At 41.9% G+C, this 17620-nt stretch overlaps 1 protein-coding gene across 1 annotated transcript in view; it reads left to right on the forward strand.

The window, feature by feature from the left end:
• Positions 1-1390: 1390 nt before the first annotated feature.
• Positions 1391-17620, forward strand: part of PAH (phenylalanine hydroxylase) — a 75157-nt gene continuing 58927 nt past the window's right edge. The window contains exons 1-2 of the mRNA XM_032346577.1: positions 1391-1772; positions 7878-7985. Of these exons, the coding sequence (XP_032202468.1) occupies positions 1716-1772; positions 7878-7985 (165 nt within the window). The 5' untranslated portion in view covers positions 1391-1715. The remainder of the gene's footprint in view (positions 1773-7877; positions 7986-17620) is intronic.

Consider the following 17620-nt stretch of genomic DNA (forward strand, 5'->3'; position numbering starts at 1 on the left):
TCTAGAGCTCAAGGAAACTCTTTATTTCATGTCTGCTACACTAAAAAAACAAAAATGAAAAACTACTGGAGGTAGTTAAAGGATACAGTTTCTCCTGAGGGTGGAGGTCAGGGTTTGCTCTTCTGTGTTCAACAACACGAATCTTCCAGTTACCATAGAACATATGAATCAGACACTCAAGGACACCTTTTAGACAGAAATGAGACTTAGCTATGTCTATATTCTTAGCAGTCAATAGAAAGCCTGGCACATCATAGAGGCTCAAGGAATCCTACACAATAGTCCTTAAAACCCCCATTTTAAAGACTAAGAAACTGAGGCACAGATTTGACCAAAGCTACACAGCTCCTCAGTGGTGGAACTGGGAGTTAGTCCATTTGTTTTGAATCTCAACTATGGAATATTTTCCCCCCTTTGGCAATGCTTGGTTACTCCATCAAAGAATTGTGGGAGGGGAGGGGGTGGATTTCGAGCAACCTCTGTTATTGGCTTGTTTTCTGTCCTGGGTAAATATTAGGCAGGCCCTCAAGGCTTTGATGCTTTGATGCCCCTGATTTTTTTCACATTTTTTTCTGAACCTCTGACTTTGCAGCGCCCTCCCCCTACTTTCCCCTCACCCACCCCAGGCACTGGCAATGAATGCCTCATCTCAGATTCCCGATCTGAAAATACAGTGGGGAAGGACATCTTCCTACCTGTCTGAAGGAGTCCACTCTTCCGTACCCACCAGCTCAGTCCTTGCCTCTCCCTGTTTCATTTTCTTCCGAAAGCTTAGCTCTGACTAAATTTATTAATTTATTTTCTGTCTTGCACACAGAACAGCAGGCTGGCCGGGGAGGCAATATCCTCTACTTCATTCACTGCTTGCTCCTCGGCGCCTGGAACACTGTCTGGCCCACAGGAGAGGTCCTCCGTGATTACTGGTTGTCCCATCCTTCTAAACAGTGCCTTCTATTTATTGAGTGCTCAGCTATATGGCGAGAACTGTACTAAATGTTCAATGCATTACCTCATTCTTCTTCATATTCTCCCAAGTTCCTGGCAAGGTGGCTCTAAATCTGCCTCTTCTACGCTCTCAGCAGTTATGTAAACAGCTCCAGGATGTGTCAGTGCATTGCAACTCACTTTGTGCTCTTCTTACCTTTGCTTTTTATTGCTGTGCTCAGCGTTCACAATGCTACCTCTATGTAGCTTTCTGAAGTCAAAGCACAGAAAAGTAGTTGGCTTAATGGTTAATAGAAAGGACCCTGCCCCTGACCCCGGATCGAAATCTAAATCAGGATTCCAGCTCTTCTCCCATGGGGAGGTGGGTGGGGGGAAGGAAGGATGATTTCTTAAAATTTTTTCATCAGCAGAGCTCAGGGTTATTTGCACTGCAGAGAAACCACTGCCCGTGCTCTTGAGTCTAGGACTCGCCAACCCTGCTTAATTCCCAGCGCACAGGTAGCCCCATTCAGGCTCCATTCAGGGCCTGCAACCAAGTCCAGCCTGCAAGTGTCAGCCACACCTTCCCCTTGGTAGGGGCCGCTGGGTGACCTGGAGTCTACTGCGTCAGAACAACGCCTACCGAGGGCGTTACTGTGGCCTGTACTCGCAGGGGACATCCTTGGAATCTGTCCTCCCCTCCCAACGCCAGGTTAAAAACCTCAGCAGCACGTGCTGTTTGCAAAACTGCCTGCCACCTACCAGAGATCTCGCTCACAAGGGGAGCCAGCATGTCAGCTGTGGTCCTGGAGAACGGAAGCCCTGGCAGGAAACTCTCTGAGGGACAGGTGAGCCAGAGTTGGCCTGGCTGCATGCTGCCAGTGCTCAGGAAGGGGAATTTGGTCCCTAGTGGTAAAAGGTCTGAGGAATGTTGATGTTTCCTACTCCCTTAAACTCATGGAGAAATCGGAACTTATTTGAAGGTGATGAAAATGTCTGGGAAGGCAACAGATAACACAGGTCCTCGACAGCTCTTCCCTCAGGAGGGACATCTGTCCTGTGCGGCTTTCAGGGAAAGAGTGCTGTTTAGGGGTTGGGGATCTGGCTTTCAGAGCTGCCCCCAATCAACTGTGTGTCTTTGGACAAGTTACTGTCCCTCTCTGTTGCCTACTCTCGTTCCTAGCCTGAAGTGACTGGTTTGTAATCTGGAATGGGAGATGGGATTCTTCTAGATCTGCTTTATTGTGGTACATACGAAGTGCTCTCAGCCACCTATCAACATGGCAAAGTTGTAAGAAATTTGAATCCTTTCTTTCACCATTGGGAGAAAGTGAGGCTTGAAGAAGTCTCAGACTTACTCAGACCTGGGGAAAGAGAAAATCAAACAGAGAGGAAAATGAACAAGGCTTAGCCCTGGACTGGGAATGGGACAGAACCCTAGATGTGACTTGGGATGTGAATAATGCTCCGGGTACATTCTGTTCGGGATTTGTTGAGCTTTCTCTTGAGGTGAAAAATTGCAGAATACATTCTTTAATTGACTTATCATACTCCTAGGCTTTAGGGTTCAGACTTAAAGCCCAGCCCTGGGAGATAACACAACTTTACAGACATGTGTCATCTGCAGGATTAGTGAGAGCCATCTGGAGAATAAACAGCCTGGAGAGGAGAGAACGGTTGGTGTTTTATTATAGCTAGAGAGACCACAGAACTTTGGACTGGCTTTTTTTTTTTTTTTTTTTTTTTTTTTTTTTTTTTTGAGTCCAGTGAGAAAATTTTCCTTTAAAAAAGATTTGCAGTGCTTGGTAAACAGAACTTTGTGTTGAGGAGGGATAGCATGGGCGTCAGACAGATCCCAGAACAGATCCTGGCTCTGTCATCATTTAGTTCCAGTGCCATGGGCAATGGAGGAAGTGGGACAGCAATCTGGTTAGGGAGACATGGGAGCTTAAAGCTTTATTTCTTGAATAGTTAGAAGATTGAGAACCACAGATTGTTACTCTTGAAGACTGGGGGTAGAGAGGAGGGTTTAGAGCAGTCCTGGTAATACCTCTGCATTGAAAGCACTATGTTAAACTTTGCAAAGCCTCAGGTTTGTCCATTTGAAAAATTGGAATAAAAATACCCATACCCTTGGGTTGGGATGAGAATTCAATGAAATAGTGTCTGTAAAGCTCTTAGCACAGTTCCTGGAGCATGGTGTCTAGCCAGAAATTATTTGTTTGCTTGACAAAATGTGTCTGGAACACTGGCAAGAGAGACAAGCTTGAGTCAAGCACAGTGCTTGGTACAGCTACACCATGGAGGGATGTTGGACGCGGAGTGAGGAGGTGTGAGCTCTGGTTTTTTTTTTTGTTTACTGAAGTTGTGTAGTGGGGAAGTCACCTAACTAGGAGGAGGAAGCTCACTTTGGTATCTGTAAAACTGGGGTGGTGGTGGGGAGGAGAGTTTGGACTAGAATAGTCTTTAGGATTCCTGACAGTCTGCAAAAAAGATTTGGTTTATGCCTTCCCGAATCTCCTGACCCAGATGAACAGATCATGCTGGACGTAATTCTGATACAAGGCTGGAGAGCATGTGATAGGTTATGTGATCTACACACACAACAGGCATGACAACCCTGCAATAGATATTTGGTTCATTCATTCACCCAGGAGACTTATTGTACCCCTACTAGGTGCCAGACACAGCAGAGTTTCTGTGCCAGTAAAACATATTCTAGTGGGTAAGAAAAACAATACAAAAACAAATGAGATGGACACGAATTTCATGTAGAGAAAAGAGCTGTGAAGAAAAATAGAATGGGGCAATGGAATACAAAATGAGGGAAACTCAGAAATCAGAGCTTTAAATGGTGAAACCAGGGTTCAAACACAGATCTCACTTCCAACTCCCCGGGGCACCCCTCTCCCACATTGCCTCCTCCTGCAGAGACACACTGGAATATAGAGCTATAGCGTGTCCATGGAAGGATATCCACATCTTGTTTTTGGCTGTCTTCCACTGTGGATGTCTATGCATATAATCCCATATGCAAATAGAAACCTCCTACCATGGCTCCAAAAAGCACTAAGATCAAAAGGAATACCTAGCTAAATTTTGTTCCTAATTTTCAAAAATGCTCTTTTCCAAAGATAACAGAGTATATTTATTAGACACAACCATAGGGAATATATTTTTCCTGTTAAATGGATTGCACGATGATCAAAATTCTTTCTCTTGGGTGTTAGTAAAGTTCATTTTCCCTGCCCTATTTCTTCTGATCTAGTTTCTGAGTTACTTCTCTACCTTTACCCTCCCTGGGTGTACATATTTCTAAGTCAACTCTCATGCCTTTTGAAAGCAAATAAGGTATAGATTATGAGCCAGTAAAAATATATTCTGGGAGATGGGGTACCTGGGTGGCTCAGTGGGTTAAAGCCTCTGCCTTCAGCTCGGGTCATAGTCCCAAGGTCCAGGGATCGAGCCCCACATCGGGCTCTCTGCTCCGCAGAGAGCCTGCTTCCTCCTCTCTCTCTGCCTGCCTCTCTGCCTACTTGTGATCTTTATCTGTCAAATAAATAAATAAAATCTTTAAAATATATATATATATATATATATATATATATATATTTTTTTTTTTTTTTTTTTTTTTTTTTTTTTTCCTGGGAGAGATTTGCCCAAGGTCCCATGCGGGATGAACATAACAAAGCTGGAATCAGGATCCACCCAAGGCCACACCATATCACAAACATCCATGAGCTTCTTTTCATTTAAGTCCCCTCAAGTTTTGGAAAAAGGGAGCTGTTGTCTCAGTTGGTCTGTCACTGGGAGGCAGAATACGGATTGTGGAATTGTTGGACCCATGTTCAAATCCAAGCTCTGCTACTCATTAGCTGGGTGTCTTTGGACAGTTCACTGAACCTAGCAGAGTCTATTCCTTCACTTGCAAAATAATAGCACCTACTTCATGGTGCTATTGTGAGGACTCGATGAACGGATTACATGTGAACTCTTGTAACAGTGCTAGTTGCTGCCAATGATGATGTCTATTAACTATAAAAAGCACCAATATGGCTCCTGGTACATAGTGGGTATTCATTCAATGGCAAGTCCCATTATTAATATTAATAACAATGAAAGTAGTACCTTATCATATGGTAAATGTGAGTTTGCAGACATATTTGGGAAAAGTCACAATTAAAAAAATAAGCTGTGCATTTATCAGTGGTTTCAAAATCTTTTGTGGTTAAGAATCATCTGTGATCTTTTGAAGATGTGGGTGCTGAGAGCCTATACCCCAAATACTCAAATTTAATGGGTTAGGGTGAGGCCTTGGAATCTGCTCTTGAACAAGGAATCCCCAGGTAATTTTGAAGTGGAGAAACAAGGAACGCTCTTTGAAAATCTCTGATCTAGAAAGTGTATGGGGAGAAAGTGAAAGGGACAGGCATGGGTAAGAGTAGGCTGTTGAGAGAGGTATTAAATAACTGGTCTACAAGAAATAATGGGAAGAAACTAGATGAACCCTAAAAACAGGGCCAGCTCTGCGAGTCAAGTCCTATGTCGACATCAGAAGCCAAATAGAATGCCTAGAACCTGGAGGGATCGTTCACCTCAGCTGGGGAATACAGAGGTCTTCTGGCAGAAGTGAGACCCAAAGAGAGCTTTTGAGGCAGGCTAAGATATTTGAAAGGGGACGAGGCAGAGTGGTGCATGGCCTTTGCTTTAATGAGAAGCTGAAAAGACAAGGAGAAAGCCCGTTTGCTGGTGAGGTCGTTCCTGTGGGTGGGCCTCTGGAGATGAGGTCTCAAGATACTCCTGTATATCAGAAAGAGGTATTTTATCCTGCTGGCCATGGGGAGGCTTTGAAGAATTCTGAGGAGAAGAGGGACACAAGCAAAAGTCTGTTAGGGCCAGATCGATATAGATCACTAAGAGCTGGATTAGCGTGGTAGCAGTAGGAACAAAAGGAGGACATAACCCCAAGGGTCATTTCTGGGGAAAGTCAGATAGGACTCAGAGCTACAGGAGCAGGAAGGTGGTGGTGATGGGAATCTTGAGGAAGGGTGCATTCAAGCCTGAATTGCCCCAGTCATAGGTGGTGTCTGTTGATGTCTATCTGGAATGTGTAACTTTTCTTGGAGGCCACCAGAATAGAATGTTGCCAATTGAACCAGAAATGGAAATATTTCATCTTTTCAAGGAAACCAGAAAGGACTAAGGGCTTAATGTTCTCTGGGAGGAAGAAGACTAATGTCAGAGACTCCTCTGCATATCTCTGGCAGGGTTTAAAAGAGGGAGAGGCAGGACATAGTCCTGCAAGAAGAAGCTGTGAGTGGTGGACATAGGCTGGGGTCAGATGGTGTGAGGTCCTACCCTGGCTCCATTGCTGACTGTGTAACTGTGGACAATTACTTACCTTCCCTAAGGCTTCATTTTGTTGTCAATAAAAGCTGACACTTGGTGGATTTAGGAGGTAAAGCCTCCTAAATTGTATCAAAATTAAATGAGATAATCCAAATCAAGTGCTTACTATAATGCCTGGGATATTACAGGCTCTTAAGAAATGATAGATTAACTATACTGGAATTTTTTTTAAAAGAAAAAGCTTTTTTCAAGAAAGAAAATCATGGTCCATTTAGGGATGTAGATTAGTTCAATCTTCAAGTCATGTGAAGCTCCATCTAATGACACCTGCTGATAATTTTGGTTCTTGCCCCCCACCTCTGTTTGGGGTGTGGTTCTGTGAAAATCTGAACTTTCTGAATGAAAAGAATTTCATCGTAGGGGCCATCAATTTTCATGCAAGGCTTATTATGCTGAGTCACTGGGAGAACCGTCCAACACAGCCTTCTTACTGAGCTGATGTAACATCTATTCCATTGATTTCATCAGCTTTCTTACAAGAGAGTAATTGTTCTGCACGGGTTTTTCTTCCTAGTTTTAGGTATATGCTGTTGATTTGTGGGCACATATGGAGCTTTATATATTACTGTAAAACTTGACTATACAATTTTTAAAGTTTGCAGCAAACCCTGCAATACCAACCCTAATCCCACCTTAGTTTGCTGTCACATGCATGTAGAAAGTGCTAGATCTTTGTCGTACTTTGCTTTGTAGTGTAGGATATCCATCTTCCAACAGATTATTTGTATTACTTTTATGTATTTTGTGACTTTAATTGGATATCTTGGATCCCAGCATACAGAACAATGTTTCCTGAGTGTGATGCTTCCTTGAGATCTTTGCTAAAGGCCAAGAAGTCATTCTTGTATATATATTTTTTCTTCATTTTTAAAAATGTAAACTATTTTATCTTTTTTGTTTTTTTCATTATGTGAATACTGCTTTGACAGAGCTTATGATTACCAAGAGTTTCCAGATGAGGAAACTTAGAAGGCCAAGCTATCTGCCTAGACTGTTTGAGCTGGTAACTGGAAGACAGAGAATTTCAGCCCAGGTCTTTGGTCTCAAACACCCATTTTTAGTACATTCCATACCATATTTTTCATTGTTTTCCCGAACACTTTTTGAACTGTATTATACGATCTCTAAGGATCTTTGTGTGGTTTATGTGTCTTTTAAGCCAAATATTGAGCTCCTAAATGATGGGGCATTGTCTTACTCACTTTTGGATCTCAGGGCCCTAATGGTGTCCAGCACTTGGCAGGTGCTCATTAAAAGGTCTTGAAGCTATAGAATGACTGGTGATATCAGTAAATAATTAAAGGTTTCTAAAATTGAATAATACAGCATTAGTGAAATATTTTCAATAATGCTCTAGGGTCAGTATTCAATTCAATAATATATCCCTTGAATTCCTTATTTTCCATCAGAAATTATATATTTCTATGTAGAATATATGTAGCTTACTGTATTCTAAGCCTTGACAAGAAGAGAGAGTTCATGGCAGCCTCTTCCTTGGAGGTTTCACAGAAAAGCATTTTAACCAAGAACACTTCATCTTTTAGGAAACAAGCTATATTGAAGACAACTCCAGTCAAAATGGTGCCATATCACTGATCTTCTCACTCAAAGAAGAAGTTGGTGCCCTGGCCAAAGTCTTGCGCTTATTTGAGGTAATTTCCATGCCATTCCGTTTCCATCTTGGATAATGCATAGCAGACTTCTGGGTTGTTTTCTAATAAAATGCAGCAAGAGAAACATGGGATCCGGAACTGGAAGAATTCATTTTCAGCTCAGATGCTGGCGTTAACCAACTGTGTGACTTTAGTGAAGCCTTCCATTCTATCTGGGTTGCTCTCTATTCATAATTGGAATCATTCAGAATCACTGGTTACATGCACAGAAAGCCGGCCCTGGTTTCAGACTTTTTTTTTTTTTTTTTTTTTTATCAAGCTCTCCCTGAATAAGTTACTATCTTCTCAGTGCTCCCAAAGCACTTTACTTTTAGCTATAGTACTTATCTGCCTTGTTATGTATATACATTTTCTGTCTGGGCCTGCTTTTCAGGAAAGGAATCTTAGCTCAGTCAGCCTTATCTCCTCTACAGACCAGTTTTATACAGATTTAATGTTCAATTAAGAATGAAATTAAATTTCATAGAAGCAAAGCAAATTAAGCTTCATTCATTTTGGTCCTGGATTTTAGGAAGGAATATCTTTGAACCAATTAATTTTTACCCCAAGTTCTTTAATAAAATTATATCTCATGGTGTGCCTGTGAGCATAGTTGGTTAAGTATCTGACTCTTGGTTCCAGTTGGGGTCCTGATCTCAGGGTTGCGAGATGGCATCCCATGTTGGGCTCAGTGCAGAGTCTGCCTGGGTTTCTCTCTCCTCCTTCTGATCTCTCCCCAACCTCCTGCTCATGCATGTGCTCTCTCGCTCTCTCTCCCTCTCTCAAATAAATAAATAAATCTTTTTAAAAATTGTATCTGGTGACTGAATACGTAAATCAATGGAGAAAAGACACATCTCCCATGCAGAAGAGTTCTAAATCATTTAATTAGATATTCTATACTCAAAGAAGAGCATCACTCCCCACTCTTTAAGTACGGATGGCACAGCGTGACTTTTTTCCAAACAGGATAGGATGGAAAGGAGTTGGAGACCCTAACAAACAGTATCTCAGCCAGGCAATGAAGGTCAACAGTGACGACTCACGTAAGAAGATGAACCCTCGATATGACTTGATGAAAATAGTATTTTACCTCTGTGGTCTTCCTCCCCTGAAACCATAATCCCAGTCTAGCTATGAGAAAAACATCAGACAAGTTCCAGTTAAGGGACATTCTACAAAATACCTGACCCATATTCCTCAAAACTATGACTATCAAAATCATCAAAAACAAGAAGTGTGTGAGGCATTGTCAGTCAAGGGAGGAGCCTAAAGGGATATAACATCTAAATGTAATGTGGGTCTAGAATGGGAGCCTAGTACAGAAAAAGGACATTAGATATGAACTAAAAAAAAAAAAAATTCAAATACAGGATGGTCTTTATTTTCTGAAAATGCAGCAATATTAGGGCATTAATTATAACACATATTCCATACTAACATAAAATATTATGCTGAGTGAAATAAGTCAAGCAGAGAGAGTCAATTATCATATGGTTTCACTTATTTGTGGAGCATAACAAATAGCATGGAGGACATGGGGACTTAGAGTGGAGAAGGGAGCTGGGGGAAATTGGAAGGGGAGGTGAACCATGAGAGACTGTGGACTCTGAAAAACAATCTGAGGGTTTTGAAGGGACGGGGGGTGGGAGGTTGGGGTACCAGGTGGTGGGTATTATAGAGGACACGGATTGCATGGAGCACGGGGTGTGGTGCAAAAATAATGAATACTGTTATGCTGGAAATAAAAAAATAAAAAAATAAAAAAATTCATCCACAGTTAAAAAAAAAAATATTAGTAATAGGAAAACTGGGTGCAGAGTATATGGAAATTTTTCATACTATCCTCTTAATTTTTCTATAAATCGAAAATCTATCTAAAAAATAAAGTCTGTTTTTAAAAATGTTGGAAACCTGGCTTTCCAAAGGAGGTGGGGGTGGGTAGGGGAATGTTTGCCTGAATGAGAGCAAACAATGAGCACAGAGAAGAGAGGCAAGAGGACTCTCTGAATGAGGAACTATTCAGAAGGAAGAAGGTATCTGTAAGACGCTCCTATGTATTATACAGTTAATCAGCATTTTCCCCTTGAGAGGTCAGGCCTTAATCAGTTAATAAATTAAATAATAGTAAATTAACAGGATGTTTTCAACCTAATAAATAAACCACAAGTAACTAAATTACCAGGACTAGATAAAATGCACCCAGAGGGTGTGTGTGTGTCTTTGTGTGTGTGTCTGTGTGTGTGTGTCTGTGTGTGTGTGTGAGTGTGTGTGTGTGTGTACTCTGGGTGAACATTTAAAAGCATTGTTCAAAACTCAACTGCTCTGGTTAGTAAGTGGCATTTTTATACACATTCACAGAGGAGGAAACAGAGGTCACTGTATCGGGATTGGTGAAGGGTTTCTTGTTAGTATGTGTTGCACTTTTTTCCAAATATATTTCAGAAGTTGCCCTAGACATTGTATAGAACAGCATCCTTTCTACCCTTAACAGACTGGCAAAATACAGAGTTAAGTTAAATTTATTGAAGTGTTGAGGGAAGATAGAAAATTGAATTCTGGTGTCTGCAGAACCATAGTACCTGATAAAGCAGGCACAGAGGATCCTTGATTTGGTCCCCATTCAATCTGTGAAGGTAGTATTACTATATTTTGTGTGAAGGAAGTAGTTCTGAGAGGGTGAGTCATTTGTGCAAGGTCACACAGCTAATGTATGCTGGTGATCGGATTCTGAATTTGCCAGCCATAAGTTCTCTCTGGCACCCCACACCTCTGACAGATACACTTGTCCCAGTACATCTGAATACTTCTGGAGTCTTTTTTTTTTTTTTAATACAAATATCATGACCCCATCCTCCTATTCTTTGAGGGAAAGGGATCTGTCACTAAGTATTCCTTCTTTCCTTCAAATTGAAACGTGTACCAAAGTGCAAGAAAAATAACTACCCATATTCCCCTCATCCACATCAGCCACTGTTAACATTTCGACAAGTTCACTTTCATTTTCTTTCATGTATGATTATGGTTTCAAAAGTTACAAATTAACATACTGTTTCTTTAAAAAGAATCACAACTTTAAAGATATTGCTGAAGTGCTTTCTGGTCTCCTCTCAATCCTGTCATGCTGTGAACTTCCTGGCCAAGGCAGCCTTATTGTGAGTTTAGTATACTTTTTCCTATATTTCACATAATAAGGATATTGGCAAGTATTGGGCTGTGCTTGCTGTTCTGCAGCCTCTTTGTGTCAGTTCAGTAGATCCGTCCAGAGCACGAACTCTGGAGAAACAGCTGTGGCTTTGGGAAAATCGTTTGACTTCTCTGTACTTCAGTTCCTCTTAATAATAATCTCATCAGTTTCAAAGGGTAGTTCTGAGGATTAAATGACTTAATGCAGGTAAAACCCTCAAACTAGTTACACATGAGGTGTTCAGGAGGAATTGCTATGTATTTTTTTTCTAAATGCAGTGTTTTGAGATATATACTTGTTGATACATACGGATCAAGTTAATAACTTCTGAAGAGTAGTTCTTTTTTTTTTTTTTAAAGATTTTATTTATTTACTTGACAGAGGCAGATCACAAGTAGGCAGAGAGGCGGGGGGAGGCGGGGAGCTGGCTCCCTGCTGAGCAGAGACCGCCCCCCCCTCCCGCCATGCTGGGCTCAATCCCAGGACCTGAGATCATGACCTGAACCGAAGGCAGAGACTTCAACCCACTGAGCCACCCAGGTGCCCCTTCCTTTCCTTTTCTTCCTTTCTTCCTTCCTTCCTCCCTCCCTATCCATCTGCCTGCCGTTCCTCCTGCTTATGCTCTCTCTCTGAGTCAAATACATACATACATACATAAAATATTTAAAAAAATAAATGTTTACTTTTATTTCTATGCACCACAATTTTAGAGGGTCATAGAACTTCAGGGATTCTTAAATTCCTAGCAATATGAAAAGGAGTTAAAGGATTAGGATTTTATGTCTTGAAGAGGGTAGATGGGGCAAGGAAATATTTAAAGGGCTCTTATGGGAGAAAAATACTACTTACTTTTTATTACTTTAGAGGTAAAAGGTCAAGGTGTAGAAATTACAAGGAGTATATTTCAAATCAGTTAAAGGCAATGTTTCTACTGTAGAAGGATGCCAGAAGTCATTGATTTCTAGTATTAGTACTATGAAAACAGCCAGCAAAAGGCAGGGCAGAATCAAAACCAAAATGATGGTATAATTAAGCTTACTTATCCTTAATAGAGACAAAGGATACAAATCTATCCAGCTCCCCCAAGATTGGCAATGGTAGGAGAACATTCCATAATGGGAGAATCACCTGTACCCTATGAATCTCTCACTGTGGTTCTATCTATGTTTAACGAGCAAGACTATCCTTTGATGGCTTGCAGCATAGCAGAGAGGCAACAGGGACATTTAACTTAACTTTAATACATGCTCAGAGTAATAAATGAAACACCAACAGTTGTGTGAACCTGGACCATCTGGCCCCCCTGGCCTGACTCCATATGGTGACAGCTTTCTTAGCCCCTAGCCACTGGGAGCACATATAGACATCCTAGCTCCTCAAACAAAACGTGAAATCTGCAGAGTAAGGGCAGATTTCTCCCAGCATGGTCAGGCTTCATTCCCTGCTTGGGAGCCCTTCTTTTCCTCAGATGTTTAACACCCAAGTCACCATCCCATTAAGGGACAATGTTGCCTGCCAATGGACTTGCATCCTTGTCAGCCTTAACTAGTAACTACATCAGAACGTAACACAATCGGTTTGGTATTTATAAGAGATATACAGAAGTACTGTGTTTGCATGTGTTGGCTGAGTGCTGAGACAGTGGAGCCTTTGTTTTTGTGACTTGGGGTCAAATAATTAGAAATACACCCAAACCTCTACCTGCTAATCTGCCAACATCCCACTGTTCTCGGTTGTTCTAATTTTCAATTCTTCATGATTTTATCTAAACATTGTCTGTAGCTCTCTATATTGTTATCCTCTGCTAGCTCATGTCTTGCACCTTCTTAGAAAAATAGTCCCCTGAGAGTCTTTGCTGCAAGTGCCTCAGTAATGGACTGTAAAATTAGATACCAGCTCCCTGGGGAGATGGCAAAGAAGAAGTCTTCCTCCCTCTGCTAGCATTACACCAATCACCTTACTATAGATTTTCTAAGGAAGGGAACAAGCAAATATATGAATATACAGAGTGCTGAGGTTCATGGGTATGCTCAATTAGCATCATTTAATTGATGGGGACACGGAGGTTCTGACTAAGCAACCTGCCTAATGCTAGACACTTGGGGCCAAAACCACTTCAGAGTTGACTTTCCATTTTCACAGTGGTCAGGGCTTTTGGAAACAAAAGGAAAATACCCAGTCAATATTGGTCATATTCACTTCCCATACTCTCCCTGTCCCCAGATGACCCATGCCTTTTCCCCATTGGATGTTCAGTGAGCTCAATCTCTCTCATTTATGCATTCAGTTAATATTTTTTGAGTATCTACTGTTATCAGACTCTATAAAGGTGCTGGGGAGACTGGGGTGAGTCATAGCCATTCTCTGTCCCTACAAAAATGAGAGAACCTCAGGGTTCCATGAGGCAGCATTGGCCAGGGAATATTTTTTGCAGATGTAGTGGTTAAGCTGAAACCTGAAGGGGGTGACCAGGAGAGAGGAAGGGAAAACTTAATTCCAGAACAAAGAAACAAATAACTTGAAAGGAGAGAATAAACAAGTGGTCAGGTAACAGAATCCTCACAGCCTTTCTGTCTGCCAACCTCAGCGTTTCTGGGGACTGAGTCTGGGTTCCAAGAGGTGGGGAGACCTCTAGGCTTATGTGTCATGTTTATCACCTGAAGTTTGGACTTTAAGGTCCTGCCTGTGACCCCTGGGCCTGGAGAGCGGGACTGGATCTAGAATGAATCACGAGGGCTGCCTTTACCCCTCTGGCCATAAGTCCAGAGCGGTCGTGAGCGGTACACGTGTTTACAGGAACATTGCTGCTTTAATCAAAATAAGAAGAACGTTGAGCTCCAGTGGAGGAAAAAATAAAATCTTACAACACAGATGACTTTTAAAATATTCTCTCTTTTAAAATTATTCTCCCCCTTGCACATTCATGGTATGACTATACTTGGTCCTCTCCTGTTGGTGGACATTTAGGTTGCCTTCATTATTTACCTGTACAGATGGTGATGCATTTAACTTTCTGTACACATCAGGTGACTATGTATTGACTAGGCTCAGTTGATTAAGCCACTGCCTTCAGCTCAGGTCATGATCTCAGGGTCCTGGGATTGAGTCCCACGTTGGGCTCCTTGCTCAGCGGGGAGCCTGCTTCTTTCTGTGCCTCTGCCTGCCCCTCTGCCTGCTTGTGCACGCTCTCTCTTTCTCTCTCTCTCTCTGATAAATAAATAAATAAATAAAATCCTTAAAAAATATATTCTTTCAAGCCCCCAGTATTATCACGATAGAAAGAACGCCATGCAACTCACCCCCTGCTTAAGAAAGGAAACATTGCATGAGTGACCCAAGTCTGGATACCCTTCTCCATGAGTTTCCTCCTCAGATGTAGCTACTAATCTGAATTCAATGTTACTCCACATATCATTTTAGCCTTTGCTATGTTTAGTTACCCATTAACAATGCATGGCCTACTTTTGCAAGCTTTGACTTTTTGGAAAATTGGAATCGTATTTTAACAGTTCATTTGTAGTTCCTTTCTTTCTTCCTTCCTTCCTTTCTTTCTTTCTTTCAAGATTTTATTTATTTATTTGACAGAGATCACAAGTAGGCAGAGGTGGGCAGAGAGAGAGAGAGGGAAGCAGACTCCCTGCTGAGCAGAGAGCCCGATGCGGGGCTCGATCCCAGGACCCTGGGATCATGACCTGAGCTGAAGGCAGAGGCTTTAACCCACTGAGCCACCCAGGTGCCCCTGTAGTTTCTTTCTTGATGACAGAGTGGTGAATGTTGCTTTGGAGATTTGCTCGAGTCCATAGTGTTTTGGCTCATTTATTCTCCCCCTTGCACATTCATGGTATGACTATACTTGGTCCTCTCCTGTTGGTGGACATTTAGGTTGCCTTCATTATTTACCTGTACACATGGTGATGCATTTAACTTTCTGTACAGGTCAGGTGACTATGTATTGACTAGAAGAACCTCAGATTGAAAACTGGCACTGTTTTTAGCTGCAAAACCCTTCAGAGGTGGGCATATTTGGGAAATAGCAACACAGAGCTTACAGTTTGAACTTTTCTGATGAAGTTCAATCTCACATGGTGAAAATTGAAAGAGTGCCATGATCCCCCTGATGGTCCATGAGTAGTGATTGCTCCTCAGGAGCCCTGGACTGAAGCATGTCCTTTTTCATTTTATGATCTTTTTGGCAAGAAAAGGTGTACAAAGAGGAACACAGGAACAAAAAGGCTCTACTCACCAAAGCCTCGAAAAGAGCCTAGATTAAGCTGCTACTCCAGATCTCTCCAGACAGGGGTATCCTCTGAGTTTGATGCAACCCCAACCCAATGGAGGGGAGAGCAGAGAAGAAATAATCTAACAAAGAGGGAGAAGACAGAGGGAAGAGAAGTCCCAGAGATTACAACAGAGGTTCTTCCAGAGCAAGCAGCATCGTGTCCCAAAAGATGGTCTTCAGGGTGTATTAACCTGGCTGACCATCCAGCCTGAACCTAACCAAGAACTCTCCTCCAGAGCAGGGTGGGGAATAATCTGGAGCCCACTCTAGAATTTAGTTGTGCTGCCCAAGCTTTCCTGAATGTTCTTGGCTTCCTGTTCATCCCAGTGGGTTCGGTTTCCAGATTCTTGCTCAACCAGAGCTGTTCCTGGCCCTCTCCCAAGAGGAGATCAGTAAAATAAATAAGAAGCCCACCTCCATCTCCATAAAATCTCTTCTCAAATCCTTGTAACTGTCATTTCTTACCCCAAATATTGTAGGGGTCTCCAGACTGCTTCTGCTTCTGCCCTGGGCCCAGTACAGTCTATTTTTTTTTTCAAAGATGTTGTTTATTTGTTTGGCAGAGAGAGACACAGTGAGAGAGGGAACACAAGCAGGCAGAGGGGGAGGGAGAAGCAGGCTTCCCACTGAGCTGGGAGCTAGATGCCAGGTTCGATCCCAGGACCCTGAGATCATGACCTGAGCTGAAGGCAGAAGCTCAACACTTGAGCCACCCAGGCACCCCACTATAGTCTATTATTAAAACAGCCGCCAGAGCGCTCTTTTCAAAACATGAGTCCCAAAATGTACCTTCTGTTCTTCATTACCTACTATATGTATCTTCTTACTACCAATCTGAGTGAAAACTAAGTTCAGATAATGGCTGATAGGTCGCGGTCAGTTACTGCTCTTCCTCCTGTCCTGTTGCCCTCCTCCTTGTTCATTCTGCTCCAGACACTCTGGCATGCTTGGTGTTTCTGAGTCATCTTGTGCACAGTCTTGCCCCAGGACCCTTGCACTTGCTGTTTCGCTCACAGCTTGCTCTCTCATTGACTTCAGATCTGTGCTTAAATGTCACCTGTTTATTTTTTGAGTTTTTCTTGACCACACTATTTAAAATAGCACCTTCATGGCACCCCTGGAATATCCAATCCCTCTTTGGTTTGGATTTTTTCCATTCCATCTGAAGACTGTATATTCTATTTGTTTTTCATAGTTACTGTTTGTCTCCTGCTTTGAGAATGTGACCTCCCGAAGAGCATGGATTTTTCCCACTCTGTTCACTGTTGTATCCCAGCACTGGGACAGTGTTTGGCACATGGAAGGTGCTTGATTGAATGAATTATTGAAAGCTCCTGTTTACTTCAGACCAATGATTTGGGACATTCTTTGTGAATGTCTTTGATTTGCCCTCAGAAATCTCTGGAATAGGTCAGAACATAACTCTTTTAAGTTTATTCTAAGGCAACAGCATGGAGTGGTCCAGAAGCTCTCCTTTTCCAGCCTCATTCCATCTGAAAATATCTTCAACTTTTCCTTCTCCTTTTTGAAACATGTTTTCAGGAAAGAAGCTGAGAAAAATTTAGATAATAAAGAGTGAAAGAACTCATAAAACATAATGCATTTTGCCTCCCGGGGGAATGTATATCCATACCAAGCTGAGAGAAGCAAAGTATCATAAGTCCTTATTGGGTATCTATCAATGAAGCCAAAATGGTGTGAGGTGCTTTTTCTCTTTTTCTTACTGAGCTACCAGGTAACACTATTGTCTTTATTTTAAACATAAATAAATAAGAGTTCAGGATGACCAGCTAATGCATATAGAGGTGATGAGCAGCAGAACCAGAAGTTGAACTCAGAGTAGTTTCCAAAGCCCATCTTTCCTCTGTTACACCATTCTCCTTTTCTTGAGGAATGAAATGGAAGAAGAAAGAATGAACCCCAAACTTGAAGAGATCCACAAGGGCAAGTCCATTGTTCACCATTGGGAATTCTGTGTATCTACAGTTTTATTCACTACTGACCAAGACCCCTGTAGAAAGGTTTTTCTTAAGGATGGGAACAGGAAAGGATTTCTGGCCAATTCCTTTTTTTTTTTTTAAGATTTTATTTATTTATTTGACAGAGAGACAGAGAGATATCACAAGTAGTCAGAGAGGCAGGCAGAGGGGCGAGGGTAAGAAGGATTTC

The sequence above is a fragment of the Mustela erminea genome, chromosome 6 (assembly GCF_009829155.1).
Source record: "Mustela erminea isolate mMusErm1 chromosome 6, mMusErm1.Pri, whole genome shotgun sequence".
NCBI lineage: Eukaryota > Metazoa > Chordata > Mammalia > Carnivora > Mustelidae > Mustela > Mustela erminea.